We start from the raw sequence: 19,646 nt of genomic DNA, 5'->3' as shown, positions 1-19,646 counted from the left end.
ATGATGCCGAACGGGGAGAACATGCTCCCGCTGGGAGAGATATTGAATTCTTGCTCCTGGTGGCGTTCAAGCTGTCGGCGGCATCTGTCACACGTTTGGCGGTGATCCAAGGCATCAGCCATCGACGGAAGAGAAGAGACGAGGGCGACGCGAGGACGGAGGAGAATGCAACTCCACAGCCATTTCTTTCCTCGATCCTGACTCAGAAGAGACGGCCAGCTTTCCGAACCGAGTTCGGCGGGAGGTAGAGACTTGAAAGAACGACATCCGACCAGCGGACAGCAAAGACAAGAAGATCTTGCCAGAATGGGTACAGATCGAAGTGGAAATACCTACCATGGTATCAGACCACAGAACGGATACTGCAATAGTAAACAACCACCTGGATAGGACTGATATGTGGGAACTCTCCAGCTCTACCGGATGACACGTATCTCCCGTGAGGCTTGTGTGGTGTTGCAGTGCAGATGACGCACCGCAGTGGCAGTAAGTAAGGTAATACAGTACTAGTACTGTACATACAGTACAGTACCTGACCCACCTAGTTCTCCGTATAAGATACCTTCAAGGCAGGTACCTGGTGGTACAGACAGTACGGAGTACAATGTACGGTACTCCGCATATGACTGGCCGACCACCCAACTCCTTCATTCCTGTCCTTAACGAGTTTCTCATTCTCCTGCGCTCACTGCACAACATCCACTACTCTCGCTCGCCCCGACCATGTCAACCGTCCGCACCGCATTATAGTCTTATAGTCGCCGCGTGAGCTTATGAGCTTGTGACCGGGTTTGCCCATGAATAGAGCTGCTGCCCAGTGCGCAGCGCAGTGCTGTTCTGTTTCCTTCGACTTCGATCAGAGATGGGGACATGTCTTTCTTGCTTAGGCTTGCGCAGACACAGCGACGACGGGGTATGTTATGGCGTAGTCACTGCCGCAGCTGAATGACACCGCTACTTCGATACAGATGATACTGACAGAAGTCGCCGTGTGGCTAGGCTGATCGCACCCGCCTTCTCTACGATGACTATCCCACATCCCACGGCTACGGCACCTGGGGCGCATCGACTGTTTCATCCCAAAATGTCATGAGTCCGGAGGAGGTTCAGCGTGAACAAGACGCTCTGGATAATATCACGAGATGGGCAAGCGAGTATGTCCATCCCAGACAAAAGACACTCTATGTCTCCGACTCCGCTGTTCCACCCCCTACCCCAAAGACACTCCTTCTCTAACCTGACTGTGTTAGTCAAATCGTCGAGATCTTCCCTCATCAGCACAGAAGCCTTGCCATGTCGTCGATCTCTCAGCTCAATGGAATTGATAACGGCGCGCCCACCTCCCCTCACCAAGATATTCTCCTATCCCTGATCCCCGGTGACAAGTCTAAAAGATCGATCCGGATCTATCCTGCCTCGCGGCCCTCTTCAAAGGACGCCAATTCTTTGCGAAGCAAGACTTCCTTCGGAGGACTCAATAGCATGACGGGTAGCAAAGATTCGCCCGTGCTTGTCACTCTCGATGTGAACTTGCCTTGACTGGCCAAATGAAGCAGCAATCCAGTCACAACTCGGGTTTGCGCTTCCTTATCCTCGTCCCACAGAACCTGAATGAGAAGCTTCCAGCACAGGATGGAGAAAAGAGGCCTGGCCATTATATAACAGCAAACGCAAGGCATAATGTATATTAAGGTCATACAGCATGCGGGAGGATTCCCACCCATGGGTCTTGACTACAGACCCGCCATACGCGGCCAGAATTGGAGTGGGATTGGCCGCGCCGGGTGACTCCTGGAGAGTCACCCTCGTTACACCTTGAATTTGATGCAACATTTGGATGGACACAATGCGGACTGGGGTTTCGGTCGCTAAGTCTTTGGTTGCAATGGAGACAGGCTTTGCCCTGTGCATGTTTTCGCGCATATGGGGAAGGCGAGATCGGCCGGCCGTGGATCTTTGTACACTACGATCTAGATGGATAACAGGTGGTCCAAGGGCGAGGGCGATCGTGGAGGGCAATGCGCGTTTGAATCTGCAAGGCGGATCTCTTTTACTGAGGAGTTTATGTTGGTGTTTCCGAACAGCCGAATTGTGTTGGTAGCCCATGCTACCCGCCCTGATACCGTGTTCTCAGTGTAGTACCGTCGAGACATGAATACGAACATGCCTGAAGCGGCCTTGCTAGCGTGCAGAAGACTTCTCAATAGAATATCGTGTGTATTGTGAAGAAGCATCAGTTATGCTCCTATGCTAGAAGGAAGGCAACTATCTGAAGGACTTTGGGGGTATCTCTGGGTATGGGCCATACCGCCTTGCTTTGCCGCAGCACTGAATAGGGGTATCTCAATTGATTAATGTGAAAACAAACGCAGCATCCGTCCGGCCACAGTGAATGTGTACGTCGTCCATCGTGCTGTAGCTGACTTGCCGGGAAGGAGTGGCGGGTATCATAAGTGACTTCGCATGGCGCCAATAGGTTGCAAAGGTGATTAGACGCTCTGGGGTGACAAGTAACAGAAAAAGAAGCTTGCTGACTGCTGTGCGGTTTGCGTGAGACAGGTCGAGGCAAGGCTGAAAAGAGCGACACCTATCGATCTGCATGGCGTTCGAGTCCGTGCGGTCTCGATTGTTCCGAGGCCATCCGACAAAGACTCACGCGACACGAGATGTCGTCTATCAAGCACCGACTTCGACTGCAATCTTGTCTTTACTTCGCGGGTTCGGCCGGAGCAGGCTCAGCGGGCTTGTCAGCCGCAGGTGTCTCGACTGGAGCAGCGCCTGTGAGATAGTCAGCTCCAGGACACATCCGCATGACCATGACGCTTGCACGGTTGGCACATTTACGGAGTACTCACCAGCTGGAGGGGCGGCGGGGTCGCTCGTGGATGGGGCGGCTGCGGTGTCTGTCGGCGTGGGCTTGGGGACGGCGGCAGCAGTGCCGTTGGTGTCTGTCTTTGTACCGGCGGTGCCCTTATCCTTCTTCCGCTTGAAGAGAGCCTTGAGCTTGTCCATTGCGTCGAGGGCTGCGTATATTAAACTGGGATTAGAAGATGGGTGGAGTGGAAGGTGGTGGTGCCACAGGTTGTAGCTGTAGGGAGGATCCGAGATGGATTGAAGGAAAGGGAAGTCACAGAGAAGACGTACGAATTCCAGGCATGTGGACTCTTAAGAAGGGCTCCGCTGGGTCTGGGGAAGAGCAGGTTTAAATAGGTCGAGTTACTGGGCAGGCAGACAGGCGGCTCAGTTCGGAACGATAGAGGTGAGCGACTAGAGGACTGGCTGCTAAGGACGCAAGGTAAGGTAAGGTGGTGAAGAGCGAAGGTGACGCAAGAGCGATGGCTTAGACAGTAGTGAGATGGCAAGATAGAGAGGCCTAGGGTGGGTGCCAGAATTAATGGCGGTCTATTCGACTACTGCTCTGATAGTGTTAGCGAAACCTTCAGCTTTCCTGCCCTTGATATACAGATACCCTGTGGCCTGCGTCGAGTAAAGGTTCTATTTCTATTACAATTACGGAGTACAGATTCCATATCTAGAGAAAGTACACCGTAGTGACCCAGTTGATGGGAAAGGAACGCCTTGTAACCCGCCATCCATTTCGACATCACCTTTGGACTGTGCGCAAACTTGTCTCGTGACAGTGGAAGACGAGGGGAGAGTGAGGGTGGACGTAATCTGGAGGGGGGTGTAGCAGGCCTGGAAGGCCTCAATGATGGACCAGTCACTTGCAGTCAGCAGTCACGGAGCCACGGAAGCATTGCGTGAATGGGAGATAAGTCATCGAATGGCGGGTTCGCTTATTGCAAGTAGGCACGAGGCCGCCTGCTCATCGTGTGTAGTCTGGTCCTCGACGCGTATCAGATGGCGAGGCTTGCGGACCAAGTGCCTGCTTTGTTTGACCTGCGCCCTTCTCTAACGCCGGAAGCCCCGACGGCGGGGTTGATAAGATAAGCCTGCGCTTCACCGGTGCTGCTGGGTTGGTCGAGCAGCCAGCGCAGTTTGGGGTCCCTCCCTGCCTGGTCCTCATGACCTTCAACTTGATTGTGAAACACGGCGTTGAGCATGATAGCCTCTCTTGTTTCACCATCCAGTAGAAGCGCTCGTCATCCCTCTCCATCCGACGTCCGTCGCCGTTGCACGTGGAGCCGGAGCGGACGGGGAATGTGGCATCCTCCAAAGAGATTGGACATGCAATAAAAGCAGCCTAATAAATCATACTATTGTGTTAACTGGCTTAGCATGCCGCACTGGCAGCGATTAGTTGTGACTATCCGTACAGAGTTCGGAGAACTGACCAGAGTCACTAGCCCGCTTCCGAGGTAGTATGAGGTGATCACATAGCAGCGAGTGTGTGCTGAAGGAGCCCCTCACCGGCCATCAGAACAACCGATGAGGAAAAGGCCTCGCCCAGATTCCGCGGTTGGAGATGAGGTTTGAACCCTCGAAATGAGACACAGAGGAATCTCCCCGCACCTCAACTGCTGGATCAATCAGTCTTGTTTGAGACCGCATTCCTGTCCGGTATATTTGGGGGGTCATTACTATTGCAAGCCGGAGCAAGGAGAAGCAACAGTCTCAGAGCCATGCGTCTCAACTACGTCCCCAACCCGCCAACCGACCTCTCACCGGAGGACCAAGAGGTCCTGGAGCGAGTCAAGGCCCGACGCGGGGCGCAGGGCCTCATTCCCCTGGACTTGACACTATTACATGCGCCGAAAGTGGCAGATGGTACGTGAAGCACTCCTCGTCATGCCCTCCAATGACAGGACCCTCACCCATGATGTACAGGTTGGAATGCTCTCCTCGGTGCTATACGGACAAAGAACTCCTTACCAGACGACATCCGCGAGATTGCCATTTGCCGCCCTGCCTTGATCAACCGTGCCTGGTTCGAATGGAACTCACACGCCCCGATCCTGCTCAAGTCGCCCGGATTCACGCAAGAGAAGCTGGACGTTGTTAAACAGCTGCACCCAACAGCAAAGGGGGCTCTTGACGACCGCCAGTGGGCTGTTTTGAGGTACGCAGATACCGTCACCCGAGACGTGTCAGTTCCGCAAAGTCTTTTCGATGAAGTCAAGGCCGCAGGATTCAATGAGCAGGAAATAGTCGAAATCACCGCCACGGTTGCAACCTATAACATGGTCAGTCGATTCCTCGTTGCACTGGACGTGGGTGAGGCGAACGACAAGGTCCCAGAGTGGGCTAGATAGCCCCAATAAAGAAAGCCATGGCGAGATGCTTATTTGAAGAGACGAAAAGCCTTGTTTAGACAATTTATGTTTTGAGATCTCGACGGACATTGCACAAGCAGTGTCTGAGCCTTCACCAATGCCAGCCGTTCATAGGTGAATACCATATCAGCAAGTTAACTACAGAGTATACCGCCGCACTTTCCATAATTCCAGACTGTTTACACCCCATAACGTACTTGTTATCTTGTAGGGTCTCACCCGAGGCATGTAAAACCCTCGCATTTGGTGTCGGGCATTAACCGCAGGATAAGACGATCGAACCTCGCTGCTGATGCCTAAAAGAGGAATGGTATTGAAAACAATGATTGCCACTTTCAATAGAGGTTGTCGCTGTTCTAACAGTGATGATGTAGCCACCCATGACCTCCCCCCACATTGCTCAGTGCTCACTATTCCCTATGGATTTGACGGAGAACTGTGCCTGCATGGATGGGGCGTTGAAGCCGATGGTTGGTTGAGGTAGGTAGCGAGGTAGGGACTGTAAGTCGCTGTTTTGACCGTTTCCTCTCATACAGGTGGATTGACGCTATGGACGAGGTTAAGGCTGGTCCGAGTTCCACCATCCTGACCCCTCTTTATCAATCAAGACAATAAGACCAAGATAAACGCCAGATTACTCCATATTTGGTTCTGGCATGTCAACAGAACCAAACTCTTTATTCATTTGACGAAGGTGTCCTTCAGGGCAACTCGAAGCAAAAATGACATACACAATCTCTGAGATCACCGACTTGCGAATCTATCCCATCAAGTCATGTCGTGGAATTTCCGTGGAATCAGCAAGACTCACACGGGAAGGGCTGGAGCTTGATAGACGATGGATGGTGAGCGAGCCTTTCGTTCTGGGTGATTCTAATTCTCGCCCATTGTCTGATGGGTTTCAATCGGGGAATGCTGAAGCCTTGTTTATCATAGTTCATCGACAATGACCATAAATTCGTCACAATTCGCTCCAAACCACAAATGACCTTGATCAACACCTCAATCGACCATGAGTCTGGTAGTCTCGTCATCAGGATTGGTAATGATCATGGAAAGCAAGTCAATGTACCCATCCATCCAGACCAGGAATGGCTCGACGCGAACGCCACACTGGTATCGGTAGACATATGGGACAACATTACCGATGCGTATGCTTACACAGACCCGAAAATCAAGTCATTGTTCTCCGAATTCTTCGGGGAATCGGTCGCATTGGTGGTCAAAGGTCCAGAGCCGAGGATTTGTCGCGGTAATGGTGATGCGACACTTCTAGGTCGCGTGGAGAAAGTCAACTTTCCCGATGTACTCCCTGTTCTTATAGCTTCCGAATCATCACTTGAGGAACTGAACGCGAGACTGAGGGAGCTGAGCGAGTGCGCGATCACAGTTGAGCGTTTCCGGCCAAACATCATAATCAAGGGCGGTGAGCCGTGGTCCGAAGATTTCTGGAAAACAGTACGCATCAATGGCGATTCCTCGCTTTTCACCACGATCACAGGAGGAAATCGCAATGCTCTCGACCTCGATGTAGTCGCCAGGTGTGCGCGGTGCACGGTACCGAATGTGAATCCGGATACGGCAGAGAAAAATCCGCATCAGCCGTGGGATCTCTTAGTGAGCTATCGAAGAATTGATGAGGGCATCAAATTCAAGCCCTGTTTCGGCATGCTGTGTTGTCCTCGGAACGAAGGCGATGTTAAGGTCGGGATGCGGTTCGAGGTCATGGAGATCACCCATGCTCACAGGTATCTCAAAGGGTTCTAAAGGTTGTCAAATTCGCGAGGGAGTGGTAGATCCTTCCTGGTGTGTTTTGTTGTCTACCGTCGCGACATGAAGTTGCCGACAACCGCACCCTTGTTGAATGACCCGAAAGCCTCCCTCATGGGACATCTGACAATGATATGGTCGTACATACTCCAAGAATCTTCCCGTTCTCAAACAGAAAAGCCACTCGAAGGTCGAGCCTAGGCATAATTTCATCGGGAATTGACTTAGCAGCATCGACAGAAGCATAGTACCTACTAATGAGTACCTATATCAGTGTGCTCTTGGGAGCCGAACCGTGGTCCGACACAAAGCTGAATTCCATGGGGCCAGCAGGGAGCTCGGACGAAGCACAGATGCATGATGTACTGGTGTACCTCTCGAGCCCATAGGAGTAGACCGTCCTATCATGGTAAATTATTATGATGCAACGCCTTCTCTCGCCAGAACTTCGTATCGCCGATCAAACGTGCCGTTGCCCCATCAGAAATATTTAGCCAGCTGGGGAGCATGACGAGTGGATAACCAAGAGCCCAGAGAGAACAGTTATGCTCGAAGCTTGGGTGAGGAGAAGACGACAGTGTTGACTAGAGTGCTCTTCTGCATAATGATGTTTGGTTTGCGGATGATTTGACAGCTTGTGTGGGCTCCTTCGGCCCAAGCTCCCAGCTTCCTCAGGGTGCACAGGCCTGTCTGAAGCGAGTTTTGACGAAGGTTATTTGGGGTCAGCTTGAACCGGAAGGCAGCAACATGCACATGCCAGTGGATGGAAGAACTTCCTTGCTTTTGAGAACCTTCTGTACAGTGTAGATAGCTATGTAATCAGAGCTTGCGACTGGATGGACGCAGGGCCGCGTTTGAGGCTACTTTCGAGCAGGTGCGGTGGAGTGTGAGAGGTGCCTGGAGGTCGGCACGATTGGCGCAGTACCTGAGTGCCCGAGGGAGATAAGCACCAGTGAGAAGTAAGGGAGACCCGAAGGATTGTCATCATCGATCGAAGTTGGGTTGGCGGCGAGCCACCTTAGGTGGTGTGAGCTGCGACGCCGAGCAGCCAGCAGTACACACTACACACTCAGTATTGAATCTTTTCGAGGGACGAGCTTAGTTTGAGGCGAGAAGCTCTACACTGCAAGTGGTGGGAGACAAAGGATATCAATCATAGATCATGCAGTTGTAGACACTCCCATCAGCCGGTGAAGACCTCGGGAGCGACACGTCTGTAACAGCGTTCGAAGAGAAGTTCCGAGAGCTCCAGCTCCCGTGTCCCTGGCCCATTGGCCTAAGGCCCATGGCCAATTGGCAGCTCCCTAGGCTGGGCTAAGGAGGCCTGCTCTCTCCTTCTTCCCACACGGCAGCCCGCAGCCGCAGCCAGGCGCAGGCTCAGCTCCGGGTGCTGATTGCTTTGCCCAATAATGCCAATGCCCCTCAATGCCCCCAAGCATCATCGAAGCCGCGCTTCCACAATGCTCCAGCATCCAAAACCCATCTAACCACCCCGATTATCACCATCATCACCGCCTGATACCCGTCCTCCTTATCCTCCACCGCTCATCCGGCTGTACAATTGTCTCTGTTGTGTATTTGTTGCCTTCTTGTGCAGCAAAAACATAATCGACCTGCGCTCACCTCACCAAATCATGTGAGAGGGCCCATTGTGTCTACCGGGATTTTCCTTTCTCTTTGCAGCCACGCGTGAGAGGACCGTCCGATCGATGCCGTCGACCTCTGCCACTTCCTCTTAAATTCCCTCCTGCGGTCAGCGCGGTAGGCCATGCCGCCCAAAGCTGCCCTCACCGGCTCTTTTCTCGTGTCGACAGATGCAGAAAATGAGGTTGTGTGCCCTCTCGCAAACCAAGATGGCTCGCTGTGCCGGAAGAGGTGCCTTGGAGTACGTTCCTTCCCAACACCCCAATTCCAGCGCGTTCCAGGTTGACTGACTTCAACGCAACAGGAGAAGCGGTACAGGTCGATGCAAGAACACATTCGACGCGCTCATCCAGACTATTACATCCCTAAACTCCCTGCCACCGAGGAGAGTTTCCAGTTGATGATAAACACACCACCCTCACACCGCCCGCAACAACCCCAACCTGCTGCCGTGGCTCCCGCTCGAAAAGGCCCTTGTATGTTGGATCGTTGTGTTGTTCTCATTATATACCCATACTAAGATCCAGCAGCGGATGTCGTTGGCCGTCCTTCAATGGAACAGCCAGGATCACTCGCAGGCACCGGGCAGGTCCCCCGTACGGCCAGTGCCGCTGTTGCGCTCGCACAACTACATAACTGGGACTCTGATTTTGTAAGTATCGACAGGCCGACGGCTCCGGTCGCAGCCAGGACTGTGCTCATTCGCCTCTCAGGATGTGTTCCCAGACTCAGACTACAAACGCGATGTGGCCGCGGGTCTTGAATTGCCGTCATTGCGTGCACAGTTTCATGAAGATACCCTGCCACCGTTCCAGCCCTCGCGTACACGCGAACTATTACCATCTGTTTTGCAATCTCCTGGCAACCGCTATTCGTCCTTACCACCCGTCCAACGACGCGAAAAACTCCAGCGGGATCGCAAGCCTTCAATGGGGCAGAACGCCCGCAAGGGCAAGCACGAACGCGGAAAAACTAGGGAATTTTCGGCCAAGGAATTCTCCCGAAGGTTGAGCGTCGAGGGCCGAAAGGCTCTGTCCGCTGAACCGCCGACGGCGGCTTGGGTGCAGGGCAAGAGATGGGAAGATCTGATCGAGGCTGCAACGACTGCTACCGAAGCGGATGATGATCGTGATCTCACTCCCGTAAGTCAGACGACATTTTTCGATTGTCCTCTGTTTACTTGCTGCTGTCAAGAGATCGAGATTTTGTAGATGTACCCCCAAGGAAAGGAGAGCCCACCCAGAGGGAAGCGCTTTGTTGTACTACTTTACTGTCACTACTATTACCAAAACAACCAAACGACGACGATTGTTATGGCCTGATGTTGTACCGCGCACAAGGGGAAACTGGCCAAAGCGAGCGACATTGTGCGGCCTCGGGCAAGTGGAAGATCCCCTATTTGGTCCTGGTCCTGGTCCTGGTCAAACGAGGTTCACGGTGCCAGTCACATCGTCACGATTGACGGTTTCGAGGACTCCGACGACGTCGATCGAAGGCCACATCAGTTGGAGACGACGACTTGCCCCGGGTTGCGCATTGTGCGAGAAAGAGCCGTTCTCCCCTGTGCGTTTGAACTTCTTTTTTTCCCCTCAGGTCAGACCACATTGATGGTCGGACTCGAAATCTGGGGCGGTCGGACCACACAGGCCGGGGGGTCTATCTGTCACGGAAAAGTTTATGCACCCTCAGCTAATTAATGTGTACACCAACCTCCTTATTTTTTCGCCTTTTTTGCGTTAGACTGCCATAATCAACCTTGCTAACACGCCCTTGGCGTTCGACCACAGATGCCGCAGTCGCCAAACTTTCCGCCCTCCACGAGTGCTGTCGGCAGCACCGGGGCCAGTATCACTACTGCTCCCACTACCACCGCCGCCGCTCGTAGACTGTCCGCGGCGGACAGTGTCGGTGCCAGTGGAGGCGCAAACAAGCGATCATCCCTGCCGCCGGGCTTCCGTCCTCTCGGCCACCATCTCCATCATCAGCCTGCACAATACAATGCATCTCCGCTGCAGCGCACGCTGACGCCACCACCTCCAGACGAGTTGGGACCGAACGATCCCGAGCCATTTCCATCGGTCGAGTCACTGGAGAGCGCGGGCTCCGGTCAGAATTTCCACATCTCTGGATCCGGGCTGCCCACGTCGGCATCGTCGAACGAGAACACTAGTCCGCTGCAACACTACTCACACCCCTACCAGCATTCCCAATCCTCGTCGTTTGGCAGCAAATCAGATGTGTTGGAGATCTACTGTGCGTCCTGCGGTCGGCCGTGGCTGCTCAAAAACGCCTTTGCCTGCACCGAGTGTATCTGTGGCGTCTGCAGCGACTGTGTTGGACAGATCATCAGCAGTCCTGTGGTCACCGTCCAACCAGGACTCGCGCCGATGCGTCGCGGATGCCCCCGCTGCGGAGTCATGGGCGGGAAGTGGAAGCGATTCCAGCTGGATTTTCGATAATTAAATCTTGAGCGCGGCCGGGCTTCCTAGTCACAGGCTGGGACTAGGGACTCTAGGGTCAAGTCCTCTCTGATCGGGGGGGTGGGAAGGGGGGTCACCACCCAAGCTTCCCACTACCCTTTCTACTAACACAAGCACCTGTGGTCGCCGTTCCTAGGAGAAATATGCGCGGCCCAGGACTTCCGAGCCGAGCATGACTGAGACATTATTTTCTGTCAGCCAGTCCGTAAAATTACCGCACACGTCTCCGCCCGCCCCCGAGCCAACGACGGACGTGACAGGGAAAAAAAGAAAATCCCCATATACGCAGCGCACGTCGGCAAGGTCTCGGAAGCGGTGACGAGGACAGTAGAACAATCCTGGTGATCCCTTCCGAGCAATTATTTGGGGAACGGCCACGGCAGGCCGAAGAAATAACCGACGAATCTTGAGTAAAGCAACAGCGCCCTGTAAAGACGAGTGTTGATAGAGCTAGGAGGTGCCTCCCGCTTGCGACTGATATCCTGGTCTCCTGGTATCTGCTGAGGGCCAATCGCTTCCACACGCTTCTTGGTTATCCCAAGGGAAAACGTGCAGGATGGACGTGGGGATCACAGCCAGATTGGACTGATGAAAGAAGGAAAGGGAGGCAACCCCTCTCGAGGGTTACACGCCTCAACTTCAAGTTTGTGAGCCCCCGAGCCCTTGGCCCTCCACTACTACTGGCGGGCCCGCTCGCCAAAAAAGCCTGGCAGGGTGACAAGGAACCTCCACCCAAGCGCCACAGTCTCGCTGGACTGGGTCACTCTGACCTCATGCGGCGACCACTGCAACGCGCCGATCGAGATTTCGAGGACCATGGGAAATGCCCCGAGGACTCAGGGGGTGTGCTGGGGAGCGCGATGATAGCAACCAGCACTGCACCCAACCTCCAAGACGCCACTGATCGGGCCTTGGCTCGGCCAAATGAAGCATGCAGTGCACCATCATGCACATGAATATTTCAGCAGCTGACCAGGATAACAGGTTTGGGTTTGGGTTAAGGCTGGAAGGGAGGAGGGCAAAAGCAAAAAGCGCGTCCACGTCCATGTGCATGCATAGATCTTATCTCGACCAGTTATAAAGTCGAGCATGGCGCAGGCCGATGTGATAGGTGTGGCTGAAAAGGCAGGGCTTAGGGGCTAAGGGGCTTCATGCATGCACTTTCAACAGTAAAGTTTGACTGTCTGCCGGCCTGCCGTGGTCGCGCCCTCATGTCATGGTCGGCGATTTTGGCATTGGCTCCTTTATACGGTCACACTCCGTACTCCGCACTGGTGGTTGACTGCACTCCTTCCTGCACGGCGGAGCTTCGTGGGTGATGGGGCCTGATAGCACATGGTTGATGGCGCTGGATGGACCACTATCACTGATGTTCAACAACACATCCAAGCATATGGCAAACCGCTAATAGAAAGAGTACATAGGACGCTGCGCAGCGCAGCGGCGTGAGAACTTAGAAGCAATCTGATATCCCGCCAGACTCCCGTACAGAGTATCCGTATTCCGTCTATAAGCAGAAGAAAATTAACCACGTATTATAGGTGTGCGTGCTTCCCATATTACTGGAGGGATACTCTCTCTGTGTGTGTGTGCTTGCTTTTGTGGCTTTCCGTCTACCGTCTACCGTCTACCGTCTATTGTCTATTGTCTATTGTCTATTGTCTATTGTCTATTGTCTATTGTCTATTGTCTATTGTCTATTGTCTATTGTCTATTGTCTATTGTCCGTGAACCCTTCTCGACCATATTACGTAGTGTACACTTGATCCCTCAGCAAGTTCTTAAAATGTGGTCCGTAGGAATGGGGATGGGCAATCGGGACTCTTAATGTACATTGCACCGATAGCTAGCTCTGAGAGTTGGACAGCGTCTACAACCCTGCCAGTATAGGGAGAGGAGGCTCTTTGCACGACAAAGACAGGAGAGGACGGACGGCAAGTGATTTACTCTGTGACAGTCGGAAGACAGGCGCTCCAGCGGTACTTAGGACTGACTGCGATAGTGATGGTGATAGGCGTCACGCTGTTCATAAAATTCCTCCGTACTGTACTCCTCCGTACCGTACTGTACGGTGGGTGACATCTTTTCTTAACGCAGACACCGCCAAGCGGGCAACTGCGGTGGCGCTAAGCCATAATCGTAATCGTATTTACCTGTCATTCGACTGCGCGGATTTAGGTTATTCCGTCGAGTTCACCTGTATCTCAACTTACATGTATCAGTTGGTTGATCGCGCGACGTGCCTCTCATAACCTCTCCTCTTCCGGGACCACGGCCATCACCTTCCCCCGTCCCATCAAGGCTCTACAAGCCATGGCCGGGAGTGTGAACGGCCGCGACCAGCCTACTGGCGATCCGAAGCCTAACTTCTCCGACCCCAGTGCCTCACAGTTTCCTCAGCCGTCCTATCCTTTCCCCATCGACGCCGAGCTGACCGTGACCTCCAACTATCCAGTGCCACAGTATCGGCGACAACTTGAAGATGCCGGATCAAATGCTGAGATTACTGGCAACGGGACAGTCACTAATACGCCTCTGAATCACCCGGGTGCAAGTCCCAGCGCAGCGACTACCGATCCCGCAATAACCATGCCGCAGCCTCCTAACCAACACCCTCCTCAATTTGCGCCCCCCGCTTCGTTGCCCCCTTTACCTACTTCGTTGCGCGCAAGTGTTGGCGACTCGTCTGAACGGGCACAGGCTCCACAGACTGGTGATAAGAGAAAGAGATCAAAGACTTCACGCGCGTGCGACGAATGTCGGCGAAAGAAGGTATGTCTAGTCTGTCTTTGTCAGTCATGTCGCTTATTCAACTCGCTCTAGGTCCGATGCGATGCCCCAACTGAACCTGACGGGACTCCAAAGACTTGTTCCAACTGCAAGAAGGCTGGCGTGTTTTGTGAGTTCGAGCGCAAACCGATGAAACGGGGACCATCTAGAGGGTAAATCTTGCCCCCAGGTTTGTCGCGTTCGTGTTCAACTAATCTTGTGACAGATACATCCGTGAATTATCAGAGCGCGTCGAACAAGTTGAACTTGTGCAAAAGCAGGCAATGCGCCAATCTCTTGATGCAGCTGCCGCATTTGCACCGTATGCCGAGACAATACTGCCAGACCCCGCCAGTTCTGCCACAAAGCGCACACTTTCCTTCAACGAAATTCGCCCATTTGCACCCTCGGACTTTCAGCGTGATAGAATCCCAAGTTCTGGTACTTGGGGCGTCCATTCATCTACTGCTCCTGGGGTTCGCAATCGCACGCGTGGGAGCCTTGCTATCGCACCTGATCAACCCATTCCCCCGGAGAGCACTCAGGTTTTTGAGGCCGTGGATCCAGACTGGCCAGAAGCTGAGCCTTCACCACCACCGAAACGCCGGCGACTCGAACTTACTGCAAACTCACAGCCATTCAAAATGCAACCAACCTTTCTGATCAGATATTACGACCAAGTCGAGCATCTGTTTCCACTTCTTCCCGATTCCGAAACTGTCCTTGAGGTCATTTCGCAGGCTCCAGAGTTCTCACATGCTTTCGGCGTCGCCATCGAGCTGTTGCCCAGTTTCCACAATGGTGTTGCCGCCAATGGTCTCCTTGACAATGGCTCTTCCAACACAAGCTCTGAGATGTCTGGTCGTCGCCTGAAGCGCGCACTCGCATCCGACTTATTTCATAACTACACCGAGCTGGCCGCATACTTGGTTGAGCAAATGAAAGAAGACCCAACAGACCGCACTGATGACGAAAACCTGGCATGCCTCTGGACATTCTTACTGCTGGCATTGGGGAGCGAGAACGATATCAGAACTATGGAGAAGGAGCCTATGTCCAAGTCACAACTACTTGAATACAGTCTGCGCACCCTTCGCCATCTGCGTTCAGGTCGCGCAAACAATGATCGGGCCGGGTTCACTCAAATGGTCAAACAAGCTTACAACTGCGCATGCATGCTGACAAAATACCATGCTCTAAGCGTGGGTATTGGATACCTCGATTTGGCGCCTCACGGTGACATGCTCGTGGTCGGCCAAGTCGAAGTCACCGATCATGTCTCTCCTGAAGCAGCCTTCATAGCGGAGTCATCCAAAATAGTCGGTTACTCCGTCAGTCTCTTACCGGCAACCGATGGGTTCGGCTTGGACATGGGCTTAGAATTCATCCATACCTTCATTAGGCCTGGTCTCCAAGAAGTCATTGACAGATTCCCCGAACTGGGTGACGACAACCCGACTGTGCAGAAAGTCGGATGTTTCGTCGATTCACTGCTTGTTCGCGTTGATCGTGGGCTTCTTGAGCTGAACATCCTTAAGGCGGGCGCTGGAATGGTGGACGCTCTCGCAACCGAGGCCGCAGCATCTGCTGAGAACTACCGCTTCGACCCTCTTGATATGCACGTCTCGGCACTCTCGGTCGTCACGTTTTGCGAAATAGTCAACAGCTGCAGTTCGCAAGGGATGGCGGACATTGCGAACAAATATCTGAACGAAGCGAGAGAGCTCCTTCAAAAGAAGTCGGAAGCGTTTCACCAAGGATATGGCTTCGAATGGTTCTATGCTGCATATACTCCGAGTACGCCGGAGGCGGCAGACCAATACGTAATGAAGCACTGGACGGATTGCTTGTTGAAAATGATTGATTGGGTTCAGGCAAAGCAGCCGGCAGTCGAGCAGAACCATGACACAAGCCGAATCATCTTCCCGAATTTCCAACAGACGGCGAAGACTGGCTGGTTGAATATCATGTCTCGCTTCTAGGGATGAGCCGGCAGCAAACGCGCCCAGCACGGCCTCGAAACATTGTGGTGTTTGATCGACAAATGGCCACAGCAATGGATGGGTCAATACTTCTTCGGGGTATTCGAATGAGCTATGACTTGATGATGTTGGATTACGAAACGAAAGCGAAAGGCTCCCGAGATGGAAGGGCACCCCACGGTGACGAGAAACAGCGAAAAACAGTGAAACCCCCACGCACACAGGAGCGCAAAAGTGCTCATAGATGTTAGATGTACGATCCGGTCAGCCTGAGATCGGTTGACGGGGGACAATCAGCGAGCGAGCTTGAAATCAACTGACAAATGAGCTTAGCATAGTGCTGAATCGAATAAAATCAATTGACACGGCTGTTTTCCTGTAGCCTGTAGGATACGCCCTCCTGTACGGAGTAGCATTACTGACTGTATAGCCATGGTCTTGGGCAGACTTTGCAACATCCTGCTCGTGGCAAGGTGTGTAGGGACGCGTTCCATGTATTATCTCCGTCGTTGAGTTTGGGGTAGGATAGGATGGCGGACGGGGGTCTGATACTCCACCGTTGTACTTCGCGCACTACGGTGTACACTGTACCGTACATTGATACCGCGGATCATAAAGTTCTCTTCCGCAATGTGGGGGATCCCGTTTAGGTCCCGTTCTTAGCTCTGAATATTTTATTTCTCCGGAGAGGTGAGGTGCAGAACTTTGGGTTCAAGATACCACCTCAGGTTCGGGCAAGACACCCCGTGCTCCATGTTCCACAGGTCGCCAGTATGGAACCTAGCTCTTCGACTGTCCCGGCGGGAGGCGCGTCAACGCCGTCGTCGACTGCCCATCCTGCCTCAGGCCCCCGAACCGAGACCACCGCCGAGGGAATTCCTCAAGACGTCAGACGCGGTGCGCACGAGAGAAAACCAGCTGCGAAGGATTTTTCACGCGGCGCCGGCCGAGGTGGTAGAGGAGGTCGTTCGGGCAAGAGGAGAGATCTGGGGAGGGCAGATTGGGCGTGAGTACTCCGAGTGCCTTCAGCAGCATGCCTATCTTTTTGCACACGTTGAAAACATGGCTGCGTAATTGAGTTACCGGACTGACTTGCTAAGTAAGACCAAAGTAGACAAGCGGAAACGGAATGATGACGAACAGGCGGCGAAACGGCGACGTCTAGATGAGGGAAATGCCGAATTGCCCATCTACGCCACCAAGTTCAGCGAGGAGGACTTAGCAGCCGAAGAAAGAAGGCCCAAAAAGAAGGTCGCAGTTCTGATCGGGTATGCGGGGACGGGATATCATGGCATGCAACTGTGAGTCCGACACTCCGGATATTGACTGAAGAGATTCCTAACTTGGGGTAGAACACACGATAAAAAGACCATCGAGGGCGACCTGTTCAAAGCCTTTGTCGCAGCAGGCGCCATCTCCAAAGCCAATGCCGACGACCCCAAGAAGTCCTCGTTTGTACGATGTGCCCGTACAGACAAAGGTGTCCATGCCGCCGGCAACATCATCTCGCTGAAATTGATCATTGAGGATCCAGATATTGTCAAGAAGATCAACGATAATCTAACCCCCCAGATCCGGATCTGGGGCTTTGAGAGGACCAACAACAGCTTCAGCTCCTACCAGGCAGTGGACTCGAGGATCTACGAGTACCTGATTCCAACCCACAGCTTTCTCCCGCCACATCCAAGTAGCTTCCTGGGGAGAAAACTCGAGGAGTGGGCGGAGAAAAAGGGGGACGTGGAAGCCTATAAGAAACGACAAGAAGAGGTCTTGGGGTTCTGGGAGACGGTGGACGAGCAAATAATCAAGCCTATCCTTGCAGAATACGATCAAGACGTCAGGGATATCTTGGAGAAATCACTCTGGTTGAAAGGCGGCGACCTTGATGCCGACACTGCCGATGGGAAAGACTTGACAGATGTTGAGCCAGATGTTGACAGCAAACCCCCTCGAAACACGCCTGAAGCGGTGGAGCCAGAAGCCGATACCGCAGTTTCAGGAGACCAAGCTAAAGAAGTCGACCAAGTTGAAGCGACGGAAAGAGTGACTGGACCCCAAGCAGACGCAAGCAACAATCCTGGAACGGACAACACGACTCAAGCCCAGCCCAAACTGTCACGGTCGGCCATTCTCACCGAAGCAACAAAACGTCTTCGACAAGCTTATATTGACGCGAAACGGTCCTATCGCATTCCAGCGTCGCGGCTCGTTCGAATCCAAGAAGCCCTGAACCACTACGTCGGGACGAAAAACTACCACAACTTCACCATCCAAAAGACATTTACAGACCCGTCAGCCAAACGAGTGATCAAGTCTTTTGTGGTCAACCAAAAGCCCATTCTCATCAATGGCACCGAGTGGCTTTCCATGAAGGTCCACGGGCAGAGTTTCATGATGCACCAGATCCGCAAGATGGTGGCAATGGTTGCTTTGGTGGTTCGTTGCGGCTGTGACCCTCATCGCATCTATGAGGCCCTGGGACCGGCGAACATCTCCATCCCCAAAGCGCCGAGTCTGGGCCTGTTGTTGGAGAGGCCCGTGTTTGACTCGTACAATAAACGAGCCAAGGGCGACCTGGGCAAGGAGCCGATTGATTTCGACAAGTTCAAGGCCGAAATGGATCGGTTCAAGCAGGAGCAAATTTACGAACGTATGTACCGCGACGAAGAAAAGGAGAACGTCTTTGGCAACTTTTTCAACCATGTCGACGCCTTCCCCAACGAGACCTTCCTTTTCGTCACGTCCGGTGGCATTGAAGCCACAAAGACTCGGGTGAAGGCGGAAGAAGCGGAGGGAAGCAAAGCCGAGCATGCACTTGTTGCAGCTGACGTTGGCGGTGGCGGTGGTGTTGACGACGGCGACGACGGCGACAGTGACGCAGATGATGTAGTCAAGGATAACCATGGCGACGAGGGTTGAAGCGGATTGAATGTTGAGGGACATGATATCTGACCTCTGGCACCTATTCGTTCGTGAGCTGGACAGGGACAGACTCCATCTATCTACAATCCAACACGGCAGAAAAGCGATTATGTGCTGTGCAAACTCACTGCCTTCTTTCCATGCACTATCTGTACAGATGACAGCCTAAGCCAGCCACGGCCTCGTTTTATAGAGCCCTGAGCTATACGTACGTACGTATGTAGGTATGTACGGTACTTTCATGTTCCCATCACCTAAACCAGAGGCTGTTTCCATCGCCTAAGCCTGAGGCTGTTTCGTATTTTGTATTGTATGTAATTGAATATTCGTGTTTGTCTCCAGTCTCCAGCGCTTCAATACTGTCGTCTGGCCCGGAGATGGTCTATATCCATATCCATATCCATGTCCATATCCATATCCATATCCATATCCATATCCATATCCATATCCATATCCATATCATATGCTCCTATAGTCATAGTCATAGTCATAGTCATAGTCATAGTCAATGTCGCTCCTACATACCGTATGACTACCCCACTAGTAGTGCTTCACAGTGACGATATTTCACAGTAACGATGTTCATACAACACTATAGGTATAACTAAAATTAGAAGAAAAGCACCTAATGGCACCTAAAGGCAAGGGAAGGAGGAGAGGGGGAAAGGTACCTAATGACACCTAATGTCACGGTTCACCTAAATTGTCACACCACGACAGCCGCAAAAAGGACGAAGTAACTAATTCACTCGTGAATTGGCCACTTGGTGTATATGACCGTCACACCTAGAGGCAAGGGAAGGAGGAGCAGAAAGGCACCTAATAGCACATAAAGGCAAGAGAAG

General features: G+C 52.8%; 7 protein-coding genes across 7 annotated transcripts; 6 read left to right on the top strand and 1 right to left on the bottom strand.

Annotated features, from left to right (window-relative positions):
* Positions 1-1,089: 1,089 nt before the first annotated feature.
* On the top strand, positions 1,090-1,539 carry A1O3_02298 (uncharacterized protein; the record flags this gene model as incomplete). Its single annotated transcript, XM_007732439.1, has 2 exons — positions 1,090-1,154; positions 1,251-1,539. The coding sequence occupies 2 exons, from the start codon at positions 1,090-1,092 to the stop codon at positions 1,537-1,539; spliced, it is 354 nt and encodes a 117-aa protein (XP_007730629.1).
* Positions 1,540-2,707: 1,168 nt separating this feature from the next.
* A1O3_02297 (uncharacterized protein) lies at positions 2,708-3,012 on the bottom strand (the record flags this gene model as incomplete). Its single annotated transcript, XM_007732438.1, has 2 exons — positions 2,708-2,778; positions 2,856-3,012. The coding sequence occupies 2 exons, from the start codon at positions 3,010-3,012 to the stop codon at positions 2,708-2,710; spliced, it is 228 nt and encodes a 75-aa protein (XP_007730628.1).
* Positions 3,013-4,583: 1,571 nt separating this feature from the next.
* A1O3_02296 (uncharacterized protein) lies at positions 4,584-5,213 on the top strand (the record flags this gene model as incomplete). Its single annotated transcript, XM_007732437.1, has 2 exons — positions 4,584-4,728; positions 4,789-5,213. The coding sequence occupies 2 exons, from the start codon at positions 4,584-4,586 to the stop codon at positions 5,211-5,213; spliced, it is 570 nt and encodes a 189-aa protein (XP_007730627.1).
* Positions 5,214-5,956: 743 nt separating this feature from the next.
* Positions 5,957-7,001, top strand: A1O3_02295 (uncharacterized protein; the record flags this gene model as incomplete). The annotated part of the gene is made up of 2 exons (XM_007732436.1): positions 5,957-6,079; positions 6,171-7,001. The coding sequence occupies 2 exons, from the start codon at positions 5,957-5,959 to the stop codon at positions 6,999-7,001; spliced, it is 954 nt and encodes a 317-aa protein (XP_007730626.1).
* Positions 7,002-8,772: 1,771 nt separating this feature from the next.
* On the top strand, positions 8,773-11,107 carry A1O3_02294 (uncharacterized protein; the record flags this gene model as incomplete). Its single annotated transcript, XM_007732435.1, has 5 exons — positions 8,773-8,889; positions 8,953-9,124; positions 9,179-9,300; positions 9,362-9,790; positions 10,436-11,107. 5 exons carry the CDS (start codon positions 8,773-8,775, stop codon positions 11,105-11,107), a joined length of 1,512 nt encoding a protein of 503 aa, XP_007730625.1.
* A 2,334-nt stretch (positions 11,108-13,441) lies between these two features.
* Positions 13,442-15,879, top strand: A1O3_02293 (uncharacterized protein; the record flags this gene model as incomplete). Its single annotated transcript, XM_007732434.1, has 3 exons — positions 13,442-13,900; positions 13,952-14,070; positions 14,124-15,879. 3 exons carry the CDS (start codon positions 13,442-13,444, stop codon positions 15,877-15,879), a joined length of 2,334 nt encoding a protein of 777 aa, XP_007730624.1.
* A 773-nt stretch (positions 15,880-16,652) lies between these two features.
* A1O3_02292 (tRNA pseudouridine38-40 synthase) lies at positions 16,653-18,798 on the top strand (the record flags this gene model as incomplete). Its single annotated transcript, XM_007732433.1, has 3 exons — positions 16,653-16,885; positions 16,980-17,180; positions 17,232-18,798. 3 exons carry the CDS (start codon positions 16,653-16,655, stop codon positions 18,796-18,798), a joined length of 2,001 nt encoding a protein of 666 aa, XP_007730623.1.
* Positions 18,799-19,646: the final 848 nt, after the last annotated feature.

This window comes from Capronia epimyces (genome assembly GCF_000585565.1).
Source record: "Capronia epimyces CBS 606.96 chromosome Unknown aczIQ-supercont1.2, whole genome shotgun sequence".
NCBI classification, from domain to species: Eukaryota; Fungi; Ascomycota; class Eurotiomycetes; order Chaetothyriales; family Herpotrichiellaceae; genus Capronia; species Capronia epimyces.
Note: the sequence above shows the minus strand (reverse complement) of the source record. Positions and strands in the feature narration are given on the sequence as shown.